The 16,336-nt window shown below is 38.5% G+C and overlaps 1 protein-coding gene across 17 annotated transcripts in view; it reads right to left on the reverse strand.

Annotated features, from left to right (window-relative positions):
* Positions 1–16,336, reverse strand: part of CAMK2D (calcium/calmodulin dependent protein kinase II delta) — a 261,656-nt gene that overhangs the window by 45,933 nt on the left and 199,387 nt on the right. For all 17 annotated transcript variants that reach the window (XM_038755006.1, XM_038754999.1, XM_038755002.1 and 14 more), the window contains exons 8-12: positions 8,329–8,412; positions 7,278–7,372; positions 3,911–4,033; positions 2,553–2,636; positions 1,798–1,840 (exon numbers count right to left, since the gene is read on the reverse strand). In XM_038755006.1, coding sequence (XP_038610934.1) covers positions 1,798–1,840; positions 2,553–2,636; positions 3,911–4,033; positions 7,278–7,372; positions 8,329–8,412 — 429 coding nt within the window. The remainder of the gene's footprint in view (positions 1–1,797; positions 1,841–2,552; positions 2,637–3,910; positions 4,034–7,277; positions 7,373–8,328; positions 8,413–16,336) is intronic.

The following is a 16,336-nucleotide window of genomic DNA, read 5'->3' on the forward strand; positions in this document are numbered from 1 at the left end:
GCACTTTTACTAACAGGAAGGGAAACAGATATAAGTAGCTAATCAGGATCTGTTGGATACAAGAAACTAGGGTCACAGATTAGCTTTCAGGCTGACAGTAGCTAGGCAGAGCAAAATTCCATGAGAACTCTCTGAACTGTGAATTTCTTGGTTTGATGTTGGTGCATGACTGAAATGCAGGGATTGTTATGGAGAAACTCCTGCAAATGTGAACTTCTACCTATATGTATTTAGTCAGCAAGAGGCCATTAATTTATTTTATTTATGCCAACAAAACACTCGCCTTATATAGCACATCGATTGCCTGAGCTATAAAGCAATCATTGAAGAACTCTTGTGGCAGTTAATAAGTTAAAAAGCAAATTCAGAAGAGTTGGGGTTGCAATAGCAAGCAGGGAGAGACAATGGTCGGGGTAAGCAGGACTTGGGCCTGGGAAATGCAGATCAATGTTCCCTTTGGTTACTATGGGCCTTACCTCACAAGAAATACATTCCACATAAAGGGAAGAAAAGAAAAAAAAATAAAAACACTTTTATAACCATATACTTATGGACATATTACTTTAGAGCATGTTTTGCAATGAAATAGAATGAATAAATTACTTGGAACTAAAATGTCATATAAGGGCAAGATGCTGTGGAAGAGCCTCAGGTTACCTTGCTGACTGGGAAGTAATAAATGAAAGAATATTTGGTTTTTATGCCAAAACATTCAGAAACTAGATGAAATCCTTATTGTAGTTTATGAAATTGGTTTTATTTTGAGGAGAGAGAGAGAAGGGGGGACAAGAAAGACACAAAGAGAAGAAAGAAGAGAAAAAGTGAGAAAGATGGAGTATGTGTGGGTGTTCATAAATACTAAGCCTATCTGAGCATGTATACCATTATATACATAAATGATTACTTTGTAAATTATCAGATTGTTCATACTAATCAAAATTTCTCTAGACTTCAAGATTCTTGACTGAATCCATAGTTAAAGGTGATAAAAAAAATGTTCATTTATTTTCACATATCTTCTTTCAATAGTTTGGTAAACTGAATTGCCCACTATAAATGTCAGCTAAATACACCTGAATATATACTGGTGGACCCCACAAAGGCAGCAACATAGATCTTTAAACACCAAACAAATTGGGCGAGATAAGTAGAACAGACCAACTTAATCGCTTGTTCACTGTGGTGCCATTCAATGGTTTATCACTCATTAGAACATTGTGGACCTGCCCAAATGAAATTTTTGTAGCCTTTTACTTCTGCTTGTTTACCTAGAAGTTGTAGCAAGTAAAAGAAAAATAATCAACTTTATCTTGTATGAGAAGGTAAGTTGAGTACAAACTCTGAAGGGCATCAATTTTGCACAATTTGTCAATGAATAACTATGCACTATTTACAGGGATCATCTCTCTACCACATTCCAGCATTTACTGAACCTCATTCTTCCCCTGTTTGTAAATTCTGCACCTACGGTATCTTAATCCAGGTGTAGTTCAGGCACTGAAAAAATCAGGCTTGACATAACCCTTAGAATAACAGCCAACATACATATTGGCAGGATTTTACAGACAAGAATAAAAAGATCACCAACCCCATAGCTTACTTCGGTAGCTAGCCCCCCCAAATATATACAGTTATATACAGTAATTATAATGTTATACTTAATAAGGAACACTGGCATTGTTTATTTTAGTGGAAGTACACTGCCCTTTCTTAACTCTTGTTCTTTTTAAAGGTTCACAACTCTGAGGCTATGAGCATGGAGCAATCAAGAATGGAACAAGGTCTCAAAGCTGATACCTGAGAAATTTCTTGTAGCCAGCATGGTTGTCAGAATGGCACCCTATCAAAAAGATAAGTTATCACTAATTAGTTATACCTACAGATCACACATCACAAATATGAATATACACATAAACTAAAAGGACTATCACACCAAATTTTGAGGTATGTCTTTCCCTAAATTGCTGTTTCTTAATCTCAGTCCTTTCCTGAGACTGCTTGCAAGGCATTCTCAACTGACTGACAGTCTGTGTCTGTTGTATTAAACCTTTGTCATTTACCATATGCAGAGCCCTCTTGCAGGCACTTGGTGCATATACAAGAATAAAGTATGCATTCCTTGACTTCAAGGAGCTCATCAGCTAATAAATTTTGGCAGTACTTTTCTAGACTGTAAGCTCGTTACAGGCAGGGAGCATGTCTGCTAATTCTGTTGTACTGTTCTCTCCGAAACACTCAGTACAGTGCTCTGCACATATTAAGTGCTCAATAAATCAATCGATTGATGATGCCAGATTATCACGGTACCCCACTGATTTATAAGGACCCCATTTTTTTCTAATAATCCCCTATGCCCAGTGAAATTCAAATGGATATTTTAGTCACAACAAGGCAACAAGATGCTAATATTAAAAAAACAGAATACAGATTTTAAAATCTTCACAAGATGACATCCGTCATTATAAAATATTTCTAATGCCTTTCGGGTTCAACAACTTCATAAATTAAACCTTGAAGGAAATGCTTCTCCCTGCAAAAGATTGCTTTCTTACCTTTAGTTTTCTTCTAGCATTGAATTTCTTCAAGCAGTCTACAGTTTCTTGTCTGTGCATCATAGAAGCAACAGTGGAACGTTGCTGGAAAAACAAGAAAAATAATAGGTTTTAATATAATTATATCCCTAATATGTCCTAATCAAATATATTTACTAGTAACGAAGTCTCATTAGAGACCTCTAGACTTCCACTGTCACCCAAAACATGGACATTTTCTTTTGCTGCAACTCAACTTTAGCAAAATTAAGCTTACACTTCTACTAGTGAGTTGACAGTGTCTATGGCAAAGACCCTGACTTTGATTCTCCCAAATTCTAAAGTGTGTGCAAAGCCAAGAACATGAGGTTGGACAGGATTAAACTGTAAAGAGACTACAGGACTGATCTGTTGGTGGTTATTCGTTGGCTCCATGCAGTCCCAGTAAGGTGAATTACAGGCCCTTCAATGAAAAATCAAGATCTTATATTTCAGTCAATACAAGAATTGATATCAAGGATTTGCATAGAAAGGCCTTCTATTCTCAACACTCCTAATACATTTCTACTCTATGCTACAAACCATCCAGTGAGGCTTCTTGACTCTTCAAAGCCACTGCCCTCATAGAAATTCCTGTATCCAGCCATGATTTTTCACCATCTGCCTTCTTGAGCCTGGCAAGTCCTTAAAGATTTCTACCTTTGCTTCATGCTTTTAACACATTATTTTCTAAATTTCCAAAGATTAGACATTTTCTAAATATAGCTAAAACAAAATGACCCAATCTCTTCTGTCTTTCCTCTACAGAGATGTGCTTCAAATCTAGTACATTCTGACAGATGAATTACATATCTAGAGTAGAAACACACTAATAATGTAAACTGACTAATGTGTATAAAACACACTCTACTATATGGATGTTCTTTCATGTTCGAAGATGAAGCTATTAATGGTGTGGGATTTTATCCATGTTTGTGTATATTTTTCACATGGCATACATGAGATAGTAGAGACATTTTCTTTTTTCCAGTCAGGGGAGCAACACTTTTGGAAAAGATTGCTCAAATATCAGCACAGCTGTCAAGAGACCAAGAACATCAAGTTGCCTATTGACATAGGACTTTCTCTTTTTTGAGGGGGAAGGGAGAAAAGGTGGGGGGGGAGGTGTGTATGTGTGTGTGTGGTGTGTGTGTGTGTGTGTGTGTGTGTGTGTGTGTGTGTGTGTGTGTGTGTGTCTCAGAAGAACATTTGCTTATTCTCTTTTTCCAGTAGTTTGAAAGTGTTAAGCTGAGCCATTTATACTCCCCTCCTTGCTTCACATGGGTGATACACACTCATTAATAATTATGAAGTATCAGATTTAAGTGACAATAACTTACACAGATCCATGGGTGTTTCAGTGCCTCTGAAGCTGTGATCCTTTTGGCAGGGTTAATGGTAAGCATTTTATTGATAAGGTCTTTGGCTTCAGGAGTCACGGTGTCCCACTCTGGTGATGGAAACTTTAAAAATAGAAGTTTTCAAGTGAAATCTGCTCAACTCAATTTTAAAGAGAGGGCTGTCCTACTTGTCAATCCATCCCATCCAAGATTTGATAATGTAGAGAAAAATAGTAAATGTATTATTCTGAAAAAAATACTGTGCAAAGGGAATTACTGAGGAGAAACCAAAACCTAATTGTTAAAGGCATGAGATAAATAGGAGAGGATAATGTAAAAATAGTTTAGAAGATCTTTTTAAGGCCCAAGACACCTCTGCTTTTACCTTAATTTGGCAAAAGGGGAGCAATCTGACTCTCAATTTCACTGTTAGGAAGCTCTCTTTATGCTGTATTTTTCAACCACTCTTAAAAAATATGATGAGGACCACCAACCACATCAGATCTTCTAGTTACTCCTCCCTTTCTTCAAGTATTACCACTACCAAAACACCCCACGTAGGTAGAAATGAACTGCAGTGTGGCTTAGTGGAAAGAGCATGGGCTTGGGAGTCGGAGGTCGTGGGTTCTAATCCTGGCTCCGGCACTTGTCAGTTGTGTGACTTTGGGCAAGTCACTTAACTTCTCTGTGCCTCAGTTACCTCATCTGTAAAATGGGGATTGAGAATGTAAGCCCCACGTGGGACAACCTGATTACCTTGTATCTACCTCAGTGCTTGGCATATAGTAAGCGCTTAACAAATGCCATCATCATTATCATTATTATTATTAGAAGAGGGTTCTATAACTTTCCCCCAGAAACCCATTTCAAAATTCCTCCTTCAGTTTCTAACCTACATCATCCACACTTGAACTTTGGCACTCTTTCTTGTCAACACTTCCTTCTTTACATCTTTTCTTTACAGCTAACCTAGATGATGATGACAAGTTTTTCTTACAACCATCTCAATATGTAGACCCTTAAATGGCTAAATCACCTTGTGCTAGGGTTCCAAAATGTAGTTAAATACTCATTCCTTTCCCACACAATGGACAAAGCCAAACCAAGGCTAGGGTATGTTGGACTTCAAATCAGTTGTCTTTTTCTTTGGCAAAGGTTCAAAGAAGGGCAATTGACAGTATCAGTGGAATGGAACACAGGCCAATGTGATCAGGTCCCTTCAGTGCGAAAGACAAAGATTGAGAGAATTCTTAAATGAATGCCACAAAATGATGAACATTGTGGAAAGGGTCCATAGAGACTGTTGTTCACCAAATCCCACAACACCAAGACTTGAGGACCCCACTGAAGCATGACTAAGGCAAGTTCAAACAAACATACAGAAACACAGCAGTTGGAAAATATGGAATCCATTACCACAGGGAATTATGGAGGCAGAAAATAGCAATCAATTGAGGAATAGCTTGAATAAATTCATAGATGAGAAATCCATATGGGCTAGTGGAGAGAAAACTTAGGGATGGGTAAAAAGTTACAAAAGTTAAAAGCTATAAAAAAGGGTTTAGTTTAATCCATGGTCAGTAAATTCATGCAAGAGAAATATTGGAAGAAAAAATAAAGTTGTTAGAAGACTTATGGTTGTATATAATATGAAGACAAACACAAGAAGGACAACCACCCCTCTATCTCTTTTAATGGTTTTGTTAAGTGCTTACTTCATGCCGCACACTGTATTAACTGCTGGGGTAGATACGAGATAATCAAGTTGGACACAGTCCATATGGTACCCACAGTCTTACTCCCCATTTCACAAATGAGGTAATTAAGGCACAAAGAAGCTAAATGACTTGCACAAGGTCACACAGCAGACATGTTGAGCACCCAGGATTAGAACCCAGTTCCTCTGGCTGTTAGGCCCATGCTCTTTCCATTAGGCAACACTACTCTAAGCATCTTTTAGTGCCATGTCAGAAACAGAGCACTGGATTGGATGTTGTGACCCAGTATAGCAGACCAATTAACTCAAACCATTGTGAATTCCTTAGTAAATGCATTAATTACTTCCATTCAGTAGCTCTAATGAGGGCAAAAGATTTAATGATCCTCCTCCAAGTGAGCAATTTGCTCCTTTCCCTTGGTAGATTTGTTTGATCCCAAATGCCAAGAGGCCTCATCACTTTTTGGGATGGCTTTAGTTTCCCCATCCTCGACCTTTAACCAGTAACAATGGGTTCAGTTTCCTCCTTCTAGCTCAGGTTAGTATTCTGGTTATGGGCTTTCCAATAATAATAATAATGATGATGATGATGATGATGATAATGATGATGATAATTGTGGTATTTGTTAAGTGCTTATTATGTGCCAAGCTCTGTTCTAAGCACAAGGTAATCAGATTGGACACAGTCCTGAATTTGGAATTGAAAACAGACTTCCTGTTTCCTCTTCCTCAACCCTTGGAGTTCTCACCAGCCAGGTTTATGCAGAGATTTACACCAGGCTAAAGGAGAGATTGTTTTCTCAGCCATGAAAGCCATGGTTTTGTGCTGCACAGATACTAGAAGAGAAAATGAATTTCTTTTCCTTCCCTCCCATAGTTGTCTGGTAAAAGGGGCAAGGTAAATGACGGTTTTCTTGTGCATTATTATGTTGGCTACTATATAGGCCATTACAGTGGTTCCTCTTTTATGAAGTAAAGCAGTATTTACAAAAATAGCTATGACAATTCAGTAGTGTAAATTAACTCAAAGTTCAGGCTAAGGCATGTTGATGAAAATCACACTGGAATATCCAGATGCCCAAGTACAATTAGATATTTATTATTTCGTGCATACGTGACTTCATGATTTATTTTAACTTGTTCCGTACTCATCAGAATAGAATGTGTTGTGTATTCTATTAGACAAGGCATCAGTATTCTGAATTTTTAATTCTGCAATATCTTCAGATTATGACCAAGGTTAGTTATAACCTAAAATTACAGGCAATGTGGAAAAAGAATTCATCTGAGGGACCAATAGTGATAGCACTGCAAAATGTAGTCATTTAAAATCATATTAAAATGCACGAGACTCAATCTTTACTGCAATAACTTATTAAGGGAGTTTGGGATGCTTCCTACGTCAACATTGAAGGACGTCAGGCTGTAAGAATGTTTTAATAATTGGAAATGATACATTTTTCATTTCATATTTGTCTTTCCCACACGGGTGTGCAAACACATACAGGAGAAAACTCTATGGAAACTATCTAGAAATCATAATTATACTTAGGGAATATAGACAAGTTCAAACCAGCAAATGTGAAGAATGTTTCTTATTAAGTAAATACAAAACTCTCAACCTATTACCTAATGTCACTTGTTACGTACATCATATGCTCCAGCCTTGATCTGCTGGTAAAGTCTATGCTGATCTTCATCCCAGAAAGGAGGATAACCCACCAGGAGAATATACAGAATGACACCTAGAGAAAAATCAACAGAGTAACACATTTAAGACAATTTAGATGTAAGTGGAACATATTGCACATGCCTCAAAATACAGAATACAGAGCAAATTGATTTCCTTGGCCAATTTTATGTGTAATTTCATTTTAAAAGTAGTGGGAAAATTTACGAAATTTTAATAAATGACTATGGTGAATCAAATTGAAACCAGAAAGTTTCACATACTTGTTTTGATCAGCAAATTACAGAATAGATTATGGCAGTGACTGGGGTTATTCTATTTTCCACTGCAATTTGAACAAGATTACACCTTATTTCACTTACCAATGTGCTTGGGGTACTTGATATCTCTAGTGTACCATCATGCAACATAGGTATATTGGGCAAAGAGAAGACCGACCTTATAGTTCAGACACAATTAGTGACAGTGGAATGAGAGAAGGAGAAATCATCCAATTTAGTTGTGAGGAGAAGATGACTGGATTTCTAGTGTTATAATGTTTGCGTCTCAATGTTCTGAACCTCTTTTTAAAACTATTCACAAAATTCTCATAAAATCAGAAGGCCAAAAGAACCACATTTGTAAGTGGAAACTGAAACAGTTGTCATTAGCCAATCTTATTTAGTGGTTCACAGTTAAGAGCCTTTGCATAGACAAACTCAGTCTGGGACATCAATCTAAACGCAAGCCTGAAAATGGCTTCAAAAATCCCTAGTGCCCTTGGGCTGTTTCTACACAGCCAGAGAGAAGCCGAGTACCCACACAAATGCCTCTACCTAACTATCCTGATAGTCAGGCAGAAGCTACACAAATGTCCACTGCCAAATTATTTCTTCCAGTAGTAAATTCTGTGTCTTCTTCCACCTATGTATCAGTTACGGCAGCTCCTGCCCTCTTGATTCAAAATCAAGCAGTGCTTCTAATTCTTTCTTCCTAGGATATGGAATATATACTTTTTACATGATTCCTTACCACATGCCCACATATCCACTGGCTTCCCATAGGGATCTTTTCGTAGCACCTCTGGTGAAAGATATCCTGGTGTGCCAGCAAAACCTGAGAGAAAGCAAAAGGTTTAGGCATCTTTCCATGGGTTGGTAAACATCTGGTCCATCACAGATGGAGATATGGTGTGTCCTAGGAAACCAGGAAGGGTTGGCTGGAGACCTGTCCACTCAAAACTCACTGCATTCATTCATTCAATTGTATTTATTGAGTGCTTACTGTGTGCAAAGCACCACACTAAGTGCTCAGGAGAGTACAATATAACAACAGATATATTCCTGCCCACAGCGAGCTCACAGCTAGAGGGAATGAACAGGGTTCTGTCATCCCTGACTTCTAACATTATTGCCAACAACAGAAAACACACTCTGTCCATCTAGGGAGGGAAGTTTACCCAGTCCTGTGCTGATTTTATGGATACTCTTTTCCTAGAGTAATCAGACCTGGTGACAGAAACCCACTGCTTTCACAGGAACTACCACAGAGCTCAGGAAAGTGATAAATTATCACTGAGAAAGTCTCGACTGACAGCAATAGAAGGGGTTTGAGGAGCATTTCAATGAATAACTTTCAAATATCAACCAGGCTTATCCAAAATGGAAAGTAGCTTGGGGAAATACCAGATGGTAAGGCCCACAGATTTGTAATTCATTAAGCATTGTACAATTTAAGTAGGAGTAAATGCCCGTGAATAACTGACTTCAGAACTAATCAACTGAGAATTAGACACATGGAGTTTACATATCCCTTCTTCAGTCTTTGAATATTTTGTGACTTGTTTAAAAAAAAAAAAGTTACAGAATTACGTAATGAAACTCCAAATGTGACCACTCTATTCTTTTTTACCGGTGTCTTTTACAGTGCATACTAGAAAAAAAGAATTTTGTTTTTAAAAAAATTGGGTGTATCCAGAGTAAGAATGAAACTTGTTCTGCATATGTCATGACAACTACTAAAATCTCCATCTTCAATAAATATTTGAGTGTACATATGTGCTGAATGTGCATGTAGGTATGGAAACAAATATAATACTACTAATAATAATGATTGTTGTGGTATTTGCTAAGCGCTTACTAAGTGCCAGGCACTGTACTAAAAGCACTGGGTAGATATAAGCAAATCGGGTTGGACACAGTCACTGTCTCACATGGGACCCACAGGCTCAATCCCCATTTTACAGATGAGGTATTTGAGGGACAGAGAAGTGAAGTGACTTGCCCAAAATCACACAGCAGACCAGTGGCGTAGTCAGGATTAGAGCTCATGATCTTCTGAGTCCCAGGCCTGTGCTCTATCCACTACACCATGCTGCTTCATAATACCCATGCCTGGTATAAAATAAACGCTTAACAAATACTATACATTCAACCAGCAATCCACTCCGCAATGTATTCTTTCAAAAATAATTCCTTGTTGCACTACTAGATTAGTCACTTGCAGGGCCTTTCTCTGTTTCTAAAATCACCACTTCGGATTCTCATCTTCCTGAAACCTCTGCTGAAGGACGACACACTTTTTCTTCTCTGGCTGGTTTGCCTGTTGCTTGGCTACCAACAGGCGACAGCTAAATCACAGTGAGATGGCTTCATTTTGCCTTCAGAATGTTTGTTTTATCCTTTGTGCCTTTTTTTGCTCCCAATTCAGTTTACAAAGCAGCCATTTTTTGAAGGGCCTAGTCCATTCTTCTACTTTAAAGCAGCGTTATGATCAGCAATGCCTCAATGCGAGCGAGTTGACTGCATTCCAAAACTTCATTGTTGGAAAACCTGTTCTTTCATTCGAGAATGAGCTCGGCCTGTAGGTGGAAATTGGATGAGCCTTTGGTGGTAGGGCAAGCTCTGCCAGCCAAACGGGAGATTGGACAGCACCACCACTCTGAAGATCTCCAGTCTGGTGTGAAACCTAATTCTCCACTGTTGCTAAATTTTACCTCAATTCCTCAAAAATACCCTGCCTTGTTTTGTTTTTGCTTCTTAGCCTATTTTTAATTATGGCAACTATTAAGCACTGTGCTTAATAATGAACTAATACATTTGGAAGCACACAGAGCTCATAATCTAAGAGGTGAAGAAAGCAATTATTACAGTTGAGGAAACGGAGGCACAGAGAGGTTAAGTGAATTGGCCAATATCACACAGCATTCTAATGGAAGAACTGGGACTTGAAGCTCAGTCTTTTGTCTCTGAAGAACTGGGACTTGAAGCTCAGTCTTTTGTCCCTTACGCTCCTGGGAATCAGGCCACGACTTCCTGACTTTAATCAGTCAATGAGTTCACAGCACTGTACTAAGCACTCAGGAGAGTACAATACAACTGACCTGATAAACACATTCCCTACTGGAGAATGGACTACCATGGTAGAATAATTCAGTGACAGAACAATGAATTCTGTTCATTAGGGTTTAATAAACATTATGACTACCACTGTCCAGCAAAATCATTGTTTTACGTACCTATAATAATTATGGTATTTGTTAAGTGCTTACTATGTTCCAGGCACTGTACTAAGCACTGGTGTGGATACAGGCGAATCGGGCTGCACACAGTCCCTGTGCCATGTTGGGCTCAAAGTCTCAAGCCTCATTTTACAGATGAGGGAATTGAGGCCCAGAAAAGTGAAGTGACTTTCCCAAGGTCACAATGCAGAAAAGTAGTGGAGCTGGGATTAGAACCCATGACCTTCTGACTTCCACAAGAAACTCAGATTTTTTTGGAATATACAAGAGATATAAATAGGCCTTTAGGTTTTCTTATGCCTTTGGGGATGGGCTATTTGCATTATAATCCATCTTCCCTGCTGCTTAAATGGAGAAAGAGAGATCTGAAACTAAGAGAAGGTAGTGTACTTGTCAGGTGGAAAGACAAAGGTTGAAATTGTACAACCGATGGCTTGAAAGATGCAAAAATGGAGGACGAGAACTAAATGAAATAGGTGGTTGAAGGGTACAGGGGTATGAGAGGTGAATATGATTAAGAAGCTAAGAAAGCAGAATCAAAAATCGAAAATGACAACAAACAAACTAATGGCAGGTGGAAGAATCTGAATATGAAAAAACTATATCATGGATAGCACTGTGACATCACCGGAAAATAAACATTGGCAAAGAGGATGATTTTTCAACACTGATGATGATCTTAGCATTGTACTATCTAGGAGAAGAGCAATTAGACACAAGCCTGGTAGACAAGAGTATGGAGGAATGATGAGAAAGGATATTCAAAAAACTACAATGATGAAGCAATGTGTTTTCAAAGCCACAGTTTTTTAGTGTGTCTACGAATGGAAAAGGAAGTCTTACCCTATGTATGGAAACCATTTTTAGGGAAAGGCATGAGATAAACAAAGGCCTAGAATTGGGTACCACTAAGCAAAATGACCACAAAAAGAAAGATGAGCTTTGAGAAATTGGGTAAATACTTCTTCCTGACCCCACAGCCCCCAAAAAAGGGATGCTGAAACAGACATCGATTTCTCTACTTGCCACAAGTTGTACAGCACAGTGCATAAAAATAATGACTACAAATGGTAACAACAAGGAATGTGTCTGTTTATTGTTGTATTGTAAGCGCCCAAGAACTTAGTACAGTGCTTTGCACACAGTAAGCACTCAATAAGACTGACTGAATATAAATCGATTGACCCATATGATGTAGTTAAATGGACCCTCGTTAAAATGGGAAGCTCTTTTACAGTTTGATTATAAACATTTTTAACATGCACATAAAGCAGGATGAGTAGACATAAGGAGACAAATGTCTGGATGCCGGAGTCAAGAAGATATTCTCATTCTGACACCTCCAATTTTATGAAGAACATTTATGATTATCGGATTTGTTCGAGAATAGCATGACTTTCCTTCAGGTTTAACTAGAATTTGGATTAGCGCAAATAGGGGATGAACTGAACCCCCGAGGGACTAAATTCATTATACAATACCACATACATTAAAAGGTGAATTTTCTACTTGAGGCATGCTTGTGAAATGACCACCAACTGGACTACCAGAAGTGATACAGCATCTTAATTAGGACCTTGGAAAGCCCATTTGAAGTTACTACTGAAAATGGACAAACCAACCCATCATGTGGTTGGAATCGCCGCTAATTTAAGAATCAGAAAAAGTGTAAAAGAAAGACAGACAATAATCAATCCACTGATGGTGCTTATTGATAATTTACTGTGTGTAGATCACTGTAGTTATGTGCTTAACATTAGGTATGAAATACTTTCATAAGGCAAGATTATCAATGTCTACATTAAATAAGTGCTTGTGCACAAACCACTGTACTAGGTGGTTGGAAGTTTACAACAGAAGTAAAAAACAGGGTTTTTGTCCTGGGGGCATATCAAATATGATATCTATCATATAGTTATTTCTATATAACATGGCCATAAAATTGTTATAATGATGCTGCATCTCCAAAGAAATGCTTCTTCCCAAAAAGCTTAATTCAAGCAATAATCAAAGGATCCCCATGGCAACACATCAGCTCATTAGTACTGCACAAGGAAACAATTTGCTATAGTTGCTATAGTTTCCAGGCAACTGAACCTTAAACTGCTGCAGAATGGTTCTCAGGATTATGTTAATGAACTCTAGATCTAATATGGTTATGGGCAGGCAGCATGCCTGCTAATTCTGTTGCATACTCTAAGTGCTTAGTATAGTTCTCTGTACATAGTAAGCACTCAATAAATACAACTGAATGACTGAAACTCAAAGAAGATACCACAGATGGTGAAATTCATGAGTGGGTGTGACTGAAAAGACCAATGTAGGACCACTGGCACAAGCCATTTTGTCATAGTTAATTGTCTGCAGTGCCAGGGGCTGTTTTCTCTTTTCTCTCGAGTTACTTACAAATAATGAGCCGCAGAGGTGTCCATGAAGGTATCAAGAAAAAAGACGGCTTGAAATAGGCTTTCTCATTTCCCATAACTTCCTTGAATTTCAGTGGGTATGACAGAAGCTGTATTCCATTGCTACTATTTTCAAATCACCTCTCCCCTAACTCCTGATTGTTTCCCATTGGAACAGCAGTTAACTTAATATGGCTTTTGGTTAACACTGAGGGTGGTGGGGAGTTTTGGTGGAATTCAACTATGTTGAAGCGAGAATGCCTCTCTATGTCTCTTTCTTTTTAGGTGCACCAAAGGCTAGGGATGCTAAGCAAATTATACTCATTTCCTGCTCATTATGGACAGGGAAAGTATCAACCATCTTTGTTATACTGTACTTAGTACAATACTCTTCACACAGTAAGTGCTCAATAAGTGATAGACTGATTGATTGAAACATAGAGGGATCAGATGGTTCCCTTCAGTAATTCCTCTAGTCATCTGAGCAGCAAACTTGGCAGGAAGGGGGTAACAGAGCTGCTTTCAGCATTGTTTAGTCAAATCATAGATCCCTGCCATGTGAGGATTTCATTCAAGGGTGAGAAAAAGGAATAAAAGGTCAGTCCAAAGTCCAGGAAAGAACGGATTCAGAGTACTAGTACTAAGATATCCTTAAGTGAAAATGGAAGGAGCTGCTTATTCTTCCCTTGGAAACATTTTATTCAACCCAAAGGGCAACCAAAATGAGGTAGTTTGAAAAATGAACATGAATAGAAAGAGTGATATGGTTTCTTCAGTAAAGGAACTGAACACCTTTTTCTCATACTTAAACTGATTTTTAAAAGGAAGTAAAAGGAAAACACAAGGAATTACATTTTTATGACAGTTATTGATGCATTTTCTTCAAAAGACTCAGACCAGCCAAGGAATAAGTATGCATCCTCAGGCATGTGACAAAGGCCTCATGCAAAATGTCCAAAAAAAATTATTACAATTTTTGTTCTACAGAGCTAGGTTTCCATGACAATACATGTTTGTGAGAGAACTCTTAAGTGCCCTTGCCCAAGACAGTAATTAGTCCTCTCAAGATCGTAAATTCCTTCACAACATTGTTCCATCCAAAGGCAGGGACTATGTTTACTAATTTTATTATAGTCTAATAACAACTGTGGTATTTGTTAAGCACTTACTCTGTGCCAAGCACTATACTTAGTAAGCACTGGAATAAGCATTTAAGACACTCAGGGCAGGCACAGCCACTGTCCCTCATGGGGTTTACAGTCTACGGAAGAGGGAGAAAATTTAAACCCTATTTTACATATGAAGAAACTGAGGCACAGAAAAGTAAGTGATTTACCCAAGGTCACACAGCAGGCAAGTGGGAGAATCGGAACTGGAACCCAGGTCCTCTGACACCAAGGCCTGAGCCATTTCCACTAGGTTTCTCCTAAGTGATTACAAGACTATCTCAAGTGATCAATATACTGTTCTGCAAATGATAGGCACTCGATAAATATTACTGATTGATTAATAAGCATCAATAATTATAAATTGCAAAATATCTTGTTTTTCCAAAAATGAATACTCTCATTTTAATTGGAACACCTTCTCTCTCAGGACCTTCAGAAACCTTGAAGTAGAATTTACTGAATTTAGTTATGTAAAATACACCTCGTGTTTTATCATTTGATTTTGTGGTTTCATTTATTATCTGAGAATTCCCCTCTCCTTCTGGTCTGTCACTAAGCCAACTAATCATTTTACTGGTAGTACAACCAAGCCACCTTCACTATTCAGAAAGGAAGGCATATTTTACTTGCCACCTCTCTTGAAGAGTTAAATAATAGGGGGAAAACAGAAATGGTTCACTGTTAATACCACGTACACATTTCTGGAGATGGGTATTTTCTAGAAATGGAAAAAAATGCTTGCACTAAGAACAAAATTCTTTATTGCAGCAACTTTGTATGGTCTGTAGGACATGCAATCATAAAAGCTATAGATATAGGTTCCTATCAAATCAATTTAGATAAGCCTTGAGTAACAAGACAGCCCTACTTTCAAGTAGTGTCCCAACTCTCTCTACAATTTTTGAGGGACTTAATAATGTTCCAGTTTGTCCTACATCAAACAGCATGGTCTAGAGGTTAGAGCACAGGCCTGGGAATCAAAAGGACCTGCGTTCTAATCCAGACTCTGCCATTTGTCTTTTGTGTGACTCTGGACAAGTCATTTCACTTCTCTGTGTCTCAGTTCCTTTATCTGTAAAACAGTGATAAAGACCGTGAGCCCCAAAAGGGTCATGGACTGTGTCCAATCTGGGTAGCTTGTATCTACCCCACTGTTTATAACAGTGCCTGGCTCATAGTAAGTGCTTAATACGATTAAAACAAAAACAAAACAAATCATTCCATTACTCCATTCACCTCTGCCCCCAACATCCAAGGGCTTGGGGTGCCTTTTGCTAAATTTTGCCACCAGCTAAGGTTATGGAGGTTGGGGAAGACCAGGGATTACTACACTGAAAATTCCGACAAACTCAGGAACTGAAGCAATTTCTGGGAGTGGTTTGAGAACTGCCCCAGATGATGATTTTATTTTTTGGTGGGGCTGGGGAATGTGTGTGTGTGTGTGTGCATGTGTAATCAGCTGCCATAAATCTCCAAGGTCTTGGAGGCAGCAGTAATGGAAGTAGCGTGGCCTAGTGAAAAGAACATGGGCCTGGGAATCAGAAGGACCTGAGTTCCAATCCCAGCTGAGCCACTTGTCTGCTGTGTGACCTTGGGCACGTCACTTCACTTCTCTCTGCCTCAGTTCCCTCATCTGTAACATGGAGATTAAGACTGTAAGCCACATGTGGGACATGGACTGTGTTCAACCTGAGTACTTTGTATCTACCCCAGTGTTCAGAACATTGTCTGGCACAAAAGAAGCACTTAACAAATTCCATTAAAAAAAAATGAACAAACAGAAAAACCAGAAAGCTAACTAGCTAGCACTGAGCTGACTCCCTCTCATGGATAGGACCAGGAGAACAAAGATATTCACCGGACAAACCCAGACACACACATGCTGATGACAATTCACATTAACATTCACATTCTCCATGTCACAAAACATGAGGGGTCTTGTTTTG

The sequence above is a fragment of the Tachyglossus aculeatus genome, chromosome 12 (assembly GCF_015852505.1).
Source record: "Tachyglossus aculeatus isolate mTacAcu1 chromosome 12, mTacAcu1.pri, whole genome shotgun sequence".
Taxonomy (NCBI): domain Eukaryota; kingdom Metazoa; phylum Chordata; class Mammalia; order Monotremata; family Tachyglossidae; genus Tachyglossus; species Tachyglossus aculeatus.